The sequence below is a fragment of the Nematolebias whitei genome, chromosome 10, assembly GCF_014905685.2.
Source record: "Nematolebias whitei isolate Nwh7 chromosome 10, NemWhi1, whole genome shotgun sequence".
Taxonomy (NCBI): domain Eukaryota; kingdom Metazoa; phylum Chordata; class Actinopteri; order Cyprinodontiformes; family Rivulidae; genus Nematolebias; species Nematolebias whitei.
In genome coordinates, this window is record NC_056507.1 from 11,472,613 (window position 1) to 11,487,673 (window position 15,061).

Below are 15,061 nucleotides of genomic sequence, written 5' to 3' on the forward strand. Positions count from 1 at the left end.
TGTGCCTAAAAGCTACAAGTAGCAAAGCTGTGCCTAAAAGCTACAAGTTGCAAAGTTGTGCCTAAAAGCTACAAGTAGCATAGCTGTAACTAAAAGCTACAAATAGCATAGCTGTAGTTAAAAGCTACAAGTAGCATAGCTGTGGCTAAAAGCTACAAGTAGTAAAGCTGTATCTATATGCTGCAAGTAGCGTAGCTGTAGCTAAAAGCTGCAAATAACAAAGACTAAAGACCAAAAAAGCAAAACCATAAAGGCTAAGAGTAGCAAAACTGGATAAAATATAAAAAAAATAAACAAAAAGTAAAAAGTAGGAAATACATAACTAAAAGCTAAAATTAGCATAAAATCTTTAAGTGTTTAAGTAATCTTAGACAAAACTCATCCAGTCATTTTATTGCATTTTTAGTGAATCTGTTTTTCATATTGTTTGCAGATTATGTTTCCAAATTATTTTATCTTCAGTTTTTGTAACACCTTTGAGGAGTAAACAGTGGTGCAACTCTGCTCTTTTCACATCTGTAAGCTGACGGTTGAAATATAAACATTCATTAAACGTTAGGAGGTAAGGATCCTGAATAAAGCATGAAGGAAGAACATTTTTAGGTGGTTGAAAAGCTTTAAATCAGAATATGCTTCAGCGCATTGGGAACTCCCCTGGGTTTCTTTTGTGTGTGTGTGTGTGGGGGGGGGGGGGGGGAGTAAAGGAGACTCATAATTTATCATCAGTTTTTAGAAAGTTTGAAGCAAAGCTGCATAGACTTGTGGAGGTTTTGTTTAGGGAAGACGTTCCATCGGGCTGTCGTATCAAATGTTTTCTTTCATGTTTTCTTTTGGACTTTTTTGATTGTTTATTTATTTGTTTTGTTTTTAATAACGTGATTCTCTGTCTCTCTCTCTGTGGTGGCTGTGCAGTCCAGAACTCCAGCGCTCGTCTTTGAATGCATCAATAACACAGACTTTAAGGTAAAATCGCTTCTTGTTTGCCTGATCTGTGACACTTTCTTTATTCTCACCTGCTGCTAAAGACGCACGTGTGTGTTTATTTCACTGCTGTGTTATCAAAATATTAACCTATAAATGAATTTTCATTAAACTCAAACTAATCATTGAATGAACATTTACTGGTTAATTAGTTAGTACCAGTACATCTAATTTAAGATGGCTACCACTGCTGACCTTAGCCAACACAAAACTGTCTCTAACTCAAGTCACTTTTACAGATATTGAGCAAAACTTTATTGTGGTAGTAGCTGAGAGTCCTCCCCAACACACACTCAGAGAGCTAACACATCTCACACATAACATTTATGAGGTTCAAACAAAGCTGCTTTAACTTCATCCTTTTATCTTAAGATGATCTTAAAAATTGGTGATTAAAGGCGGTGGGCAATAAGCATCTCTTCAAGTAATTCTATGTCTTTATTCTTTATTCTGTCTTGTTTTTAAACGTCCGTCAAAAGGCGGACGTATTATAATATAGTCTCTGTTCATCCGTAAACGTTCTCTTGTCCCACCTATAACTTCTTATCCGCTTAAGATAATTTAACAAAATTTCATACACATATCCACCATCAGCAGCCGGAGTGATGCATACGCTTTTCATCACCCCAGCTAAGGTCAAGCTCCAGGGCGTCTGCGCATCCTCAAAAAGTCTTCAATTCATGAATCTAAAATTAAGGCCTTAAACTGTCTTAAATTCATTAAAGAATGTGTCAGTTGGTCTGAAATACGTTTTCTCAAAAGTCTTAAAATTTGTCGGGGCAGGAGGGATAAATGTTCTCCTTCGCCAAGATCGATTTTTGTCATCTGTAAAAATGATGAGGGGGAAAAAATGGGTTTAAAGCCATCCAATGTACAGGATTAAACCGATTCAACAAATAAACAGAACCACAGCCAGTTTGACCCAATCATAGCAGAGCAGGGCAGGTCGTGCTGTCTGATACACAGCGAGTCCAGAGCAGAAACAGACTGCAGGTGAGAGCACCAATCAGAGTTTCCTGGACTGTTTTCTAAGACGCCTCTCTACCCTAACCAAAGTGATGACGTGTAATAAATTATTAAACGTATGTGTTGGCAAGTGACCAATTCACTGCAGCCGAGGGAGATACCAGAACTGATACACCATCACCCCAACCTCCTGGGACTTTTGTATCTAAAATGTAATATATATTATATTATATTAGTCAGAGTCAGAGTTTCTTTATTGTCATTCGCACCTCATGTGGTACATGTGGTGGAGCGAAATTATGTACACAGAGTCCCAGTTACATCCAACAATAAAATGTATAAGAAAAACAGTAATAACATCTAAGATATGAACTAAGAAAAACATCAACTAAATATACACTAAGCACTCATAACATAAAACATTGAACATCAGCACAAACATGAACATGAGTCTGTGAGCAGATGTGCACGCATGAACACATCAACATTGAAACAGATCAGCAGCAACATGAAACAGATCAGCAGCAACATGAAACAGATCAGCAGCAACATGAAACAGATCAGCAGCAACATGATATGGTTTTTCACAGTGATTATTCTAGTTAGAGATTCATGAGTCTAACAGCCTCAGGGTAGAAGCTGTTCCTCAGTCTAGTGGTTCTACATTTAATGCTCCTGTGCTGTAGATATTATATTAAAGATTAATGTGTTCAGAGCGTCGTCATTGTACAGACATGTACAACCTGTGCAGGTGACCAAACTCAGGGTCAGAGAGAGAGCTCAGCCTGAGTGTCTCACAGTGAGGGAGGAGGCTGCCTGCTGCTTTAGTTCTTATAAATAAACTATATTCATGTTAAAAGATGAGTATTTATTTACACCAGATTGTAACAGAGATGTGTCTCTGTGAGAGTCAGTTTCAGTTGTTTTGTAGTTTATCATAAATATCTGCTAATTTAATATTTACAAGGTGTTTATTAAGCAAGATGTTATGGTTGTTTGGATGAGCTAAAGATTATTTTTAAAATCATACGGAGAGGTAACTACTGTGATAAATGTAATTTAATAAATGATCAGATATGAAAAATAATTAGTATTAAATTACTAAAATCCTGTAAATAAAATCAATACATCCATTATTTTTACCCGCTTCCTTTTTTTGGGTCGAGGACGTCACTGGTGTCCATATCCAGCAGTCACTGTGCTTTCTACTAGCTGCTGATAAATACACTAGCTAGCTATTCTGCAACTAAATGTTGTGTTGGTGCAAATGTCTGGACAGCTGGCCAGACGACGTCTTTGTGTCTGAAGACAAAACTGGAGATAATAAAAACAATCGAGCCTCATGCCATGGATGTATTCAGCAGATGTCTGTTTCTGTTGCATGTTTCCAACCAAATATCTGCACTTGTGAGTGAAGCTGTTGAAGCAGAGAGCCCTGAATATCACTTTATGTTCAATAAACAGAAATTAAACCTGAACGTGTGTCACTGAGTGGCACACGCAGCATGATCCCACAGCCATCGTCTGTATTTTAGGTTCGATCTTAAATTTCATTCAAGGTGGCTTTAAAAATTCTTACATTAGACTTGCTGAAACCTGCGAATACACTGAGATCACAAATTGAGGTCAAAGGTTATACAAAATCCTTGCTTGTCCAGGCCTTTGCTTGAGATTGGATTGCTGTATAATAGTTTGTTGACGGGGTATATTGTGCCGTACTCTTGTTAAATTTTGTTGCACGTAATTTTTCAGGCTTTCATCTGATGCAGATTTGTTTGATCTGTGCAGGAGTTGTACCAGAAGCTGACAGATTATGACATCCGTTTCTACATGTATGAACTGCTGAAGGTGAGACTGTACTCATTTAAATAACATCTGCCTCTCGGATCTTATCTGATTCGTACGTTTGTTTATTCTGATGTGGTGTTTGTGCGTCAGGCTCTGGACTACTGTCACAGCATGGGCATCATGCACCGTGACGTTAAACCTCACAATGTGATGATCGACCACCAGTTAAGAAAGGTTGGTGGTGCTTTTTATAGTCTCCTATTTTTCCCCTCTCACACTCCCACACTCTGAATATTATCTCTCATCCTGCTGTTTCAGCTCCTCTGCTGTGTTCCCTGCTTATTTTCTCTCATGTTTCATGTTTCTGAGTGGGGGGTCACATTATTTTAGGCCTTCAGCCACACAGACTGGTAATGTGAGAGCATAGAGAGTGGGACTTTTAGAATAAGAGCAGATCTAAATAAATTGGCGCCATGCTGCTGTTTGTTGGTCATAAGTGTGCATACAGGTTGTAAGAGTGGTAATACTTGTGTTAGTTGCCTTACAACTTGACATTTCAAGAGATTTTAAAATTGATTCATAAGTAACAAATATTCACAGAATTTTTGAGATTATTAAAATTAAATGAAGAAACCACCTTTGACTTTGGCTTATTGTTAAATATTTAATACATGAAAGAAAATGTCAACAATTGTCTGTGAGCGACTCAGGCAGTGATATTTAATTTACATTTAATTTTAGCAAACAATGAGCATCTATTTTAGTAAGATGGCAGCTCCTTCATAAAAACAGTATGCAGCACAAACTTTTAAAAATCATCCTTTTTACTTTGTTGCATGTGAATATGCAAAGTCCAAAGTGTCAAAAACTAAAGAAAACGTGAGAAATTGCTAAAACCCTACGAAAAAATATACAGTTTGTCCAGCAGGGGGCAGCAATGTAATAATATATTGTTATACATATTATAAATGAGAGAGACCTGAATTATTTCGAGCAGACTGTGCTGGGCCCAGTTTTGGATGCAGATAATAAAGGCTGGTGTTTCCTGAAGGAATGCATATCACCCGCCGCCTTTTATTCCAGAGCTTTAGACTAAGATCTTCTTATGTTGAGAAATAAATGAGTTGCAGCCGTTTTGATTAAACCTTAAAAATAAAATTATGTGTGCTACCAAAAGAAGTTGAGCGAGTCGAGTGATAGCTAATGCATCAAAAGGTACCTCAATATCTGTAAAACTGTTATGGAGCCACTTTTTTGTTGTTGCTCATTTACACTAGCTGTAGTGGCCATCTTGAATTGTGCTAGCTTCAAAAGTTAAAAGTTTTAGTGGCGATGATTATTTTTTTGAACGTTGCATTGAAACTCACTCAGTAGGTCACATGGTATTTTGCTAACAGACAGCATGGATTTCGAACATTTGATGGAAAACTTTAAAACAAAAATCTTGCTCAATCTGTTAGGGCATATATGTGTTGGGGCTCAGTCTCAGCTACAACCACACTTGTTTTTCGATTAATATCTGTAAAATTGATTGAACTTGAGCCTCTTTGTTTTTTTAGGTCAGTTGGTAGTGGCAGCCATTTTAAGTCAAGTTGACCCCCAAAGTGAACCTGTTGTTGCAGATAAACATCTAATTGTTTTTCAGTTACATTAACATTCATCAGGTGGCTAATAAAACACATTAGCAACAAATTCACAAACACGTCCTAATAATCACAGATACGAGCTCAGACATTATCACCTACTTTCACTTATTGGTAGTAGGTGATCATAATATTATTAACCCTTTTCAATCCTGTCATTTTTATTTATTTGTATCCTTTTTTCCCCAGGTGGAATTAGTTCATGTTTTCATGGTGACAAAATCATTCCTCTTGTTTCTTTCTGGTAGTGATTTTGCGCTGAGTCGTTATGAAGGGGTTTAGTTTGCGAGAAACTAAATGAGAACATGTGAAAAGGCAAACGTGAAATAAGAGAATTTGAAACCAATCAATAAAAAGTTTGATGATCTTTGTAACGAAGCGTGTTCGTCTTTCCAGCTGCGTCTTATAGACTGGGGTTTGGCTGAGTTCTACCACCCGTCCCAAGAGTACAACGTCCGAGTGGCCTCGCGTTACTTCAAAGGCCCCGAGCTGCTGGTGGACTACCAGGTAACAAACACCTGAAACCAGACAACCCAGCTGTTGTTACAAACCCAGAACCACCCTGTGCTTATCATCTTCTGTGCTGTTTTGGGTTTTGTGTGTGTTGCAGATGTATGACTACAGTCTGGACATGTGGAGTTTGGGCTGCATGCTGGCCAGTATGATCTTTCAGAAAGAACCGTTTTTCCACGGACAAGACAACTACGACCAGGTACCTGAGGACATGTGCATGAGACAAATAAATACGAGTTATTGATTCCACCTGTAATAAATATGTCTTCTTCATTCTGGTTCTCTATCTGTAGAGTAACCGACAGGGGGCGCTGTTGCTTCTCATAAGACCGTTCTAGATGCTAAAAGTCAGAGCTAAAGCACAGTTTGAATCAGTTTATAGTCAGCTGCTGTTTTTAATGCTCGTCTTTTAAAGGTTGACTTGGGTTGTAACGGTATTTTACTTCTTTTAGATTTAACCGCTGCCTTTGATACAGTCAATCACAGCATCCTTTTATCAAGACCTGAACAGGTTGTTGGTCTTAAAGGCTCGGATTTAGCTCGGTTCAAGTTTTATTTAGCGGACAGGACCTTTTCCATTTCCATGGGGAATACTCTTCATCGGCATCTATTCATTGTGGTGTACCTCAAGGGGCTATTTTGGGTCCTATTTGTTATTCTGTTTATACTTGCTGCCTTTGGGATCAGTTTTTAGAAAGCACATTTATTTCCATTGCTATGCTGATGACATCCAAGTATTTTTTTCCTTTTAAGTCAGATATCTCTGCCCCACTGCAGCCTCTCTTTAACTGTCTAAAGGAGGTTAAAGACTGGCTCTCTCAGAACTGTCTGGCCCTGAACGAAAACAAGACTGAAGTTGTTGTATTTGGAAATCGGATCCTGTGTGTGTTGACATTCTCGGCCCTCTTGCTCTTTAATAATAATAATAATGTGTTACGTGCCGTCATCACTGTATGTTCCCATACAATGGCAAAATTGGCTCTGCATTTAACCCATCGCACCTGGGATACACTCAGGTAGAGCAGTGGGCAACTATTGAAAGTGCCCGGGGAGCAAATGGGGATAGGATGTCCTGTTTAGAGACACCACGAGATGTACAATGACTGGGATCGAACCTGGGACTTTCGGGTCCCGAGTCGGCTGCCCTGCCTCTACCCCATCAAGGCCCCCAAAATGTTTGTTCCTCTGTAGTCAAGAATCTTCGAGTATATTTAGACATTCTTTTAAATTTGAGAAGCAAATATTCTCCGTTGTCAAATGTCAGTGCCAGTTTTTATCAGTTATGTGTAACAGCCAAATCAAAGTCTTGTATTCCTCCTAAAGACCTTGAAACTCTTTTCCATGTCTTCATCACCACCATACTGGACTATTACAATGCTTTATATGTTGGATCAGAACAATCGTCTCTCCATCACCTGCAGTTAGTCCAGAACGCTGCTGCACATCTTTGAACAGGAACCAGAAGGCAGGACCACATCGGTCCAGTTTTAGCAGATTTACACTGGCTGCCTGTTCATTTTCATATTGATTTTAAGATTTTTTTACTTACTTTAAAAGTTTTAAAAGGCTTGGCACCCAGTTACTTAATGGCTATTTTGCACTGACTGTTACAACCCAAACAGAGCACTGAGATCCTCCAGTCGGATGCTTTTAGTGCAGCCGAGGTCTAAATGAAAGCACAGAGGGCAACAGGTCTCTCTTGTAAATGAGTCCTCGAGGCTCAGTGAGACTAACCTGTATAAATAAAGGTTGAACGAATCAGGCTTTTGCTATAGCAGCACCCAGACTCTAGACAAACCTGCCCCCCTCTTGAACTCCCTTCCCATTGAGATTTGTCCTGCAGGGTCTGTCCAGTCCTTTAGTTCTCACCGAAAAACTCACTTTTTTGCACTGATTTTTAACTCGAGCTCAGTTTGAGTTCCATCTGAAACTCATAGGTGCGTTATTTTCTTGTTTTAGTTTGCTCTTAGCCTTTTTTTTTATTATTATTTTTGTGGTTTGTAATGTTTGATCTTTCACTTATTTTATTGCTAGATTTCCTGTTTGTGAAGCACTTTGGTCAACATTGCTGTTTTTAAATGTGCTATATGAATAAAATGGACATGAAACATTGGTCTCTTGTGGCTTCCAGCTGGTGCGAATAGCCAAAGTTCTGGGGACGGACGAGCTGTTTGGATACCTGCGTAAATACCACATCGAACTGGACCCCCGCTTCAAAGACCTACTGGGACAGTAAGTCCATTCCAAATTGTGATCCATTATTTTAACCACTTTGTTTTTCTTGGTCACAGAGGAGTTTGTGTCTGACTCCTGCAGCCTTTGTGTGAGAGGTGGAGTACACGGTGGACAGTTGCAGGTCCATCACAGGGCTGACTTCTGATGGGTTACAGGGCTGGAAGAGTTGGTGCAGAATCTGCCCTGATAGGTTATTCCAGCTCTGCAGCAACTGATCACTTGTTTATGATTCTACTTAACTTGCATGAAGTCTTTGGTGTCGTGGAAGTACTCAGTGATCAAACTGTAGCTGTCCGTCTCTGCAGGCAGAGCAGGAAACGCTGGGAACAGTTTGTTCAGACGGAAAACCAGCACTTAGTAAGCCCTGAAGCTCTGGATCTGTTGGATAAGCTGCTACGCTACGACCACCAGCAGAGGCTGACAGCCACCGAGGCCATGGAGCACCCCTACTTCTGTAAGCAACACGTGAACACTTTCCTCTTGGTCAAAAAGAGTCTGCTGGTTAGTTTTAGGCTGGTGATGTTTTGAATGTGGCTCCTGTCTTTTCATGCAGACCCTGTAGTAAAAGAACAGACTCTGTCAAACTCTGACAACAACATGGTTTCCAGTGGCAACACTACAGCACGATGAAAGGTAGAGTTCAACCATCAGGATCAGTTTGTAAAACAACAATTTGATCATTTTAACACATTTCTAATGTCTCCATGCTGGGAAAACTGCAACCAAAACATGCAACCTCTCTTGTGGAACCAACTTCCAGTTTCTGTCTGTAGGGCTGACACGTCCAGTTTAAGACTGGGCTTAAGACTTTCCTTTTTAATAAATCCTATAATTGGGGTCGGCTTGTTATGCTGTCTTGAACTTAGACTAATGGAGGACAAATTGACCTCATTTCCTTAAATGATTTGCTAAAATTGATTAGTTTTCATTTTATACTATTTCTATCTTAACATGTGATTCTTGACCTGCCATTGTGTATTTGTTCCTCTCAAACCCAGCCGGTCGAAGCAGATGGCCACTTGTCCTGAGCCTAGTTCTGCTAAAGGTTTCTTCCTCATGAGGGAGTTTTTCCTTTCCACTGTCGCCTTCATGCTTGCTCAAGATGAGTGTTTTGTGATGGAGTTAAATTCCAAGCAGTCTGCTCCTCAGATAAATCATGTTAAATTATTATTTTTATATATGAATGTTTCTGTTCAGTGCCCTGAGATGAGTTCTGCTGTGACTTGGCGCTACAGAAATAAACTGAACTGAATTGAATTAAAAGAATGACTGCAGTATCTCACACCAAAGGGGTTTTTGTAAGAAATGCCTTTTGTTTAATTTGTCCGGTGACGATACATTTATGTTGATTTGATTCACAAGTTGTTGTTGTTTTTTTGTTGTTTTTTAAGAATTACGACTATTCAATTCAATTCAGTTTATTTATATAGTGCCAAGTCACAACAGAAGTCATCTCAGCACTGTACAGAAACACTCGTATACATAAAAATTAAGCTAATAACATTATTTATCTAAGGAGCAGACTACTTTGAGTTTTTCATCGCAGACTCTCATCTTGAGCAAACATGAAGGCGACAGTGGAAAGGAAATGTTTATCTGATAGATTCCAGTTTGTAAATCTAAATAATAAATCAGCTTCTTACACCAAAGTTAGTCACGGAGTTTCTCAGGGTTCAGTGCTTGGACCAGTACTCTTTACTTTATATATGCTTCCACTAGGCAACGTTATTAAACAGCATGGGATAAATTTTCATTGCTTTGCTGATGATACACAGTTATATTTGTCCATGAAACCTAATGAATCTAATCACTTATGACCAAGCGTGCCGCTGCTCTTTAAGTCATAAGTGCCATATGTTTATCAACAGAAAACAAAAAGTTTCTACTTATCTTTCAGATGTCATACTTGTCCCCCTACCAGTAATAAAGTTTTGTGTAGCTTAAATCATTTTCTCTGTTAGTTGATCTCACTAAGGTTGTTGTTTGTTTTGACAGATGTGGAAGGAAGAAGGATGTTTGTTACCTCAACTTTGTACCTGCTTGTGTCAGAAACTTTGTTACAGCGACAGTCGATCAAAAGACCAGTCTCCCCGTACACACACACACACACACAATCAGAGCACACACACACTCCTCTGTGTCAGTCTGTGATTGGCTTGTCCTGGTTTCCAGTCTGACCAGTGAGCTTGAAGCTGCCCCCTCCCCCCATCCCCTCCTCCCTCCTTGACTGGTGTCTGACCCACCCCCTCCCTCCCTCCCTCCCTAGTCTGGTCTCATGTAGGTCAACAAAGACTTTTAAAGACAACTCAGTTTTCCCTTTTTATATTTTGTCCTCTTTTGATTGCATCAGCATGGAGAATGAACAGGAGTGTGAGCCTGTAGCCAAACCCCCACCCCAGATCTGACTATCCCACCCGTCTTTCTACGTCCCCCCCCCAACAGATGACAGGCGTCTCAGCACTATGGATCTGATGGCATGGTGGACTCTCAACATATAATGATAAATATTCTAATATTAATGACAAATAAATGATTTTTATTTAGATCAACTTCCTGTTTGTGACTTTTCCTTTGAGTCTGTGTTTCTGGAACACGATGACGAAGAGCCAAACCTCTGACTCACCTGTCTACCAGCTGTAGCATCCAACTGGTCTGAGCAACAAATAGGCAGCTTTGGTTGCTGGAAAAATAAAATTTCTCATAATTAGTTGGACTTAATTGGTAAAGCCCAAGAGGACAAATTTGGGCAAATCTGGAATCATGGAACGGCGCAGTAGGTGCTTCACTGACAGGAATGAACTGATTGGTACGTTTAAAGTAGTAACTTGCATTACTTGGATTCATCTGTGTTTATTTTTAAAGATTCATGGAGGAGAACGCTAAGATACGAGGTAATTTCTTAACTAAATGGGAAGAACTAAGATACAATATTGTGGGGAAAAAAAACATATCCCTACAAGTTTCTTCCATTTTTGCTTATTGTCACTTAAATGTTTAAAATCATTACATCCTTTATTTTTTATTTAAAAGTGTAAAGGAAAGATGGCATGCATCTCTGGGGGATTTGGTGCTCTGACATACTGGTTTACACCCACAGTTCAAAACTTGGGGGTGACTTTTTATAAGGATTTAAAGTTTGATAAATAAATAGCCTCTCGTCAAGGCCAGCTTCTTTCTAAGCTCCACATGCACATGTTGGTTGGAGTGACTGAGCCTTTGCTGCATCCAGACTTTGGAACAAGCTTCCTCAGAACTTGAGCTTCATCGCTTATCTTGGCTGGTTTTCTCCCCCGTCGCAAAAAAGAACTTGAAAAATAAGTGAAGCTTCAACTTTTAATTTTAGTGTGTGGCTGCATGCAGGTGGAAGAAAGGTTACTTTAGAAAATTGGGCTGTCATGTCAAAATCCAAGATGGCTGCTGCCGCTATTTATAGATTCATCCATTATCTTTACCCACTTCTTCCTTTTCAGGTCACGGGGGTCACTGGTGCCCATATCCAGCTGTCACTGTGCGAGAGGCGGGGGCACTGGACAGGTTTTCAGTCCATCACAGGGACACATGGAGACAAACGAGACAACCATTCACTCTCTCACTCACACCTAGGGACAATTTAGAGTTACCAATCAGCCTAACATGCATGTTTTTGACCTGTGGGAGGAAACGGGAGTACCCAGAGAAATCCAATGCAGCATGGAGAGAACATGCAAACTCCACCCACTATACATATATACAGTATATATATATATATAGTATATATATATATATATATAGTATATATGTGTGTGTGTGTATACAGGTCCTTCTCAAAAGATTAGCATATTGTGATAAAGGTCATTATTTTTCATAATGTAATGATAATAATTAAACTTTCATATATTTCAGATTCATTGCATACCAACTGAAATATTTCAGGTCTTTAATTGTTTTAATACTGATGATTATGGCACACAGCTCATGAAAACCCAAAATGCCTGTCCCAAAAAATTAGCATATCATGAAAAGGTTCTCTAAACAAGCTATTAACCTAACCATCTGAATCAACGACATAACTCTAAACACCTGCAAAAGATTCCTGAGGCTTTTAAAAACTCCCAGCCTTGTTCATTACTCAAAACCGCAATCATGGGTAAGACTGCCGACCTGACTGCTGTCCAGAAGGCCATCATTGACACCCTCAAGCAAGAGGGTAAGACGCAGAAAGGATTTGCTGAACGAATAGGCTGTTCCCAGAGTGCTGTATCAAGGCACCTCAGTGGGAAGTCTGTGGGAAGGGAAAAGTGTGGCAGAAAACGCTGCACAACGAGAAGAGGTGACCGGACCCTGAGGAGGATTGTGGAGAAGGGCCGATTCCAGACCTTGGGGGACCTGCGGAAGCAGTGGACTGAGTCTGGAGTAGAAACATCCAGAGCCACCGTGCACAGGTGTGTGCAGGAAATGGGCTACAGGTGCCACATTCCCCAGGTCATTCACTTTTGAACAAGAGACTGCGTCAGAAGCATCTCGCCTGGGACTGCTGCTGAGTGGTCCAAAGTTATGTTCTCTGATTACAGTAAATTTTGCATTTCCTTTGGAAATCAAGGTCCCAGAGTCTGGAGGAAGAGAGGAGACACAGAATTCACATTGTTTGAGGTCCAGTGTCAAGTTTCCACAGTCACTGGGGTGTCATGTCAGCTGCTGGTGTTGGTCCACTGTGTTTTATCAAGCACAGGGTCAATGCAGCTAGCTATCAGGAGATTTTGGAGCACTTCATGCTTCCATCTGCTGAAAAGCTTTATGGAGATGAAGATTTCATTTTTCAGCACGACCTGGCACCTGCTCACAGTGCCAAAACCAGTGGTAAATGGTTTACTGACCATGGTATTACTGTGCTCAATTGGCCTGCCAACTCTCCTGACCTGAACCCCATAGAGAACCTGTGGGATATTGTGAAGAGAAAGTTGAGAGACACAAGACCCAACACTCTGGATGAGCTTAAGGCCGCTATCGAAGCATCCTGGGCCTCCATAACACCTCAGCAGTGCCACAGGCTGATTGCCTCCATGCCACGCCGCATTGAAGCAGTCATTCATGCAAAAGGATTCCCGACCAAGTATTGAGTGCATAACTGAACATGATTATTTGAAGGTTGGCGTTTTTTGTATTAAAAACACTTGTCTTTCATTGGTGGGATGAAATATGCAAATTTTTTGGGACAGGCATTTTGGGTTTTCATGAGCTGTATGCCATAATCATCAGTATTAAAACAATTAAAGACCTGAAATATTTCAGTTGGTGTGCAATGAATCTGAAATATATGAAAGTTTCATTTTTATCATTACATTATGGAAAATAATGACCTTTATCACAATATGCTAATTTTTTGAGAAGGACCTTTATATAGTTGTAATTGGTAATTTCATTCTGAAGACAAAACTGGTGACAATGACTGTGTGGGATAGTGGGCGGGACTTAAATTCCCATTGACCAGATGCTGGTTCCAAAAAAAACAACTTTTAAGTAAAATCCATCACCCGTCTGCACTGGTTTCCCAGTTTATTTTCTAAACCTGATCAGAGCGACAACCTATCCTCTATTGTCGCTTCCCATCAGCGGAGTGTCAGGTCACACCAAGTGACTGCTTCACTTTGTTCAGGATGTCACAGAAGCTTACGCCTACAGGTAACACCTTGAAATGCCTTTGTGTTGTCATTTTTCTCTCATTCGTCTCCAACCTGTCTTGTCTGTTCTGGTCATTATACCTGCACCACCACTGAAGGGCAGAGGCAGACAACAATGCTCTGTAGTGTCTTGTCTGTTAACAAAATATCTTATAAACTGACCTAAAAAAAAACAGAATGTCTGTTCAGCAGGTTTTGTACTAAAAATGCATCTAGAGTCACTCACTACTTCTATTCCATTTCCTTTTCATTAGATAAAATATTAGCTTGTTAGCAAAATATTTTTTAAACCTTTAGACAGAATTTAATAAACGTTGCAGAAAGTAATCTTTGTAGTACCTGTACAGCTCATTAACTTTCGGAGCAAATTTAAATTAAGATGGCCCTGGCTATAACCAGGGGTGCGCTTAAGGGTGTCCGAAAGGGGGTCACCCCCATTAAAATTGTCTAGACAGTTTTATCCTCTTGAGTCCTAAACTTATGCTTGTTGTACATTTTTAACTTTCTTGCTCTTCAAAAAATTAGTAGAACCTCGTAAACAAACATTTATGAACAATTAGGTTAAAATATAAATATTTTATTTAAAGATAAAATGCTAAAATCTAGTGGCTTTGATTACGGACAAACGGTATAAAGACCAGTGTCCTCAACATAAGGATGCAGAATCTCAGATGGTTAAATTAGTTAAATTTCTTTATAAATATATATTTAGAAGCAGACAAGCTTTTCTCAGCAAATAACTGTAAAATAAAAACTAAAGTAGAAAGACATTGTGCTAAAGTTTGATGGGGTGGTAGCTGAGAGTCATCCCCAACACGTACTCAGAGCTCCATCATTCCAATACACCAGATGATTGTGTATGAAAGGTGGCGGGTGATATGCATTCCCTAAATAATGTAACCTTCAACTATCCGTGTTGTTCTCTGAATTACAGCTTCTTCTAAATATACCCAACACAACAAAAGAGCTCTTAATAATAGACCACATTGGTGTTGGTGTAACCTGAAACAGCAGGGCAGGTGTGTGTGAGAAGAGTGACCTCACTGCACCAGGTGTGGGCGGAGTCTGATTCCAAACGGGGATTGGGCCATCAGACCATCTCAGAATGTATAAAGCAGAAAAAAAATGACCAGCTGGGGATTATTTCTTTACAGCAGAGCATCAACGTCCATCTGATCCATGGCCACTGTTGTTCAGGTGAGCATCGTCCCTTTGTCTGCTTGTTTCTGAAATGCATATATAGATATATATATATATATATATATATATATATATATA

General features: G+C 39.6%; 1 protein-coding gene across 1 annotated transcript in view; it reads left to right on the forward strand.

The window, feature by feature from the left end:
• csnk2a2b (casein kinase 2, alpha prime polypeptide b) overlaps positions 1 to 10,675 on the forward strand; it is a gene marked incomplete in the record, with an annotated part of 14,802 nt that extends 4,127 nt beyond the window's left edge. The window contains 9 exon segments of the mRNA XM_037683355.1: positions 913 to 963; positions 3,736 to 3,795; positions 3,886 to 3,969; positions 5,775 to 5,885; positions 5,989 to 6,090; positions 8,023 to 8,123; positions 8,432 to 8,580; positions 8,680 to 8,759; positions 10,122 to 10,675. Of these exon segments, the coding sequence (XP_037539283.1) occupies positions 913 to 963; positions 3,736 to 3,795; positions 3,886 to 3,969; positions 5,775 to 5,885; positions 5,989 to 6,090; positions 8,023 to 8,123; positions 8,432 to 8,580; positions 8,680 to 8,756 (735 nt within the window).
• Positions 10,676 to 15,061: the final 4,386 nt, after the last annotated feature.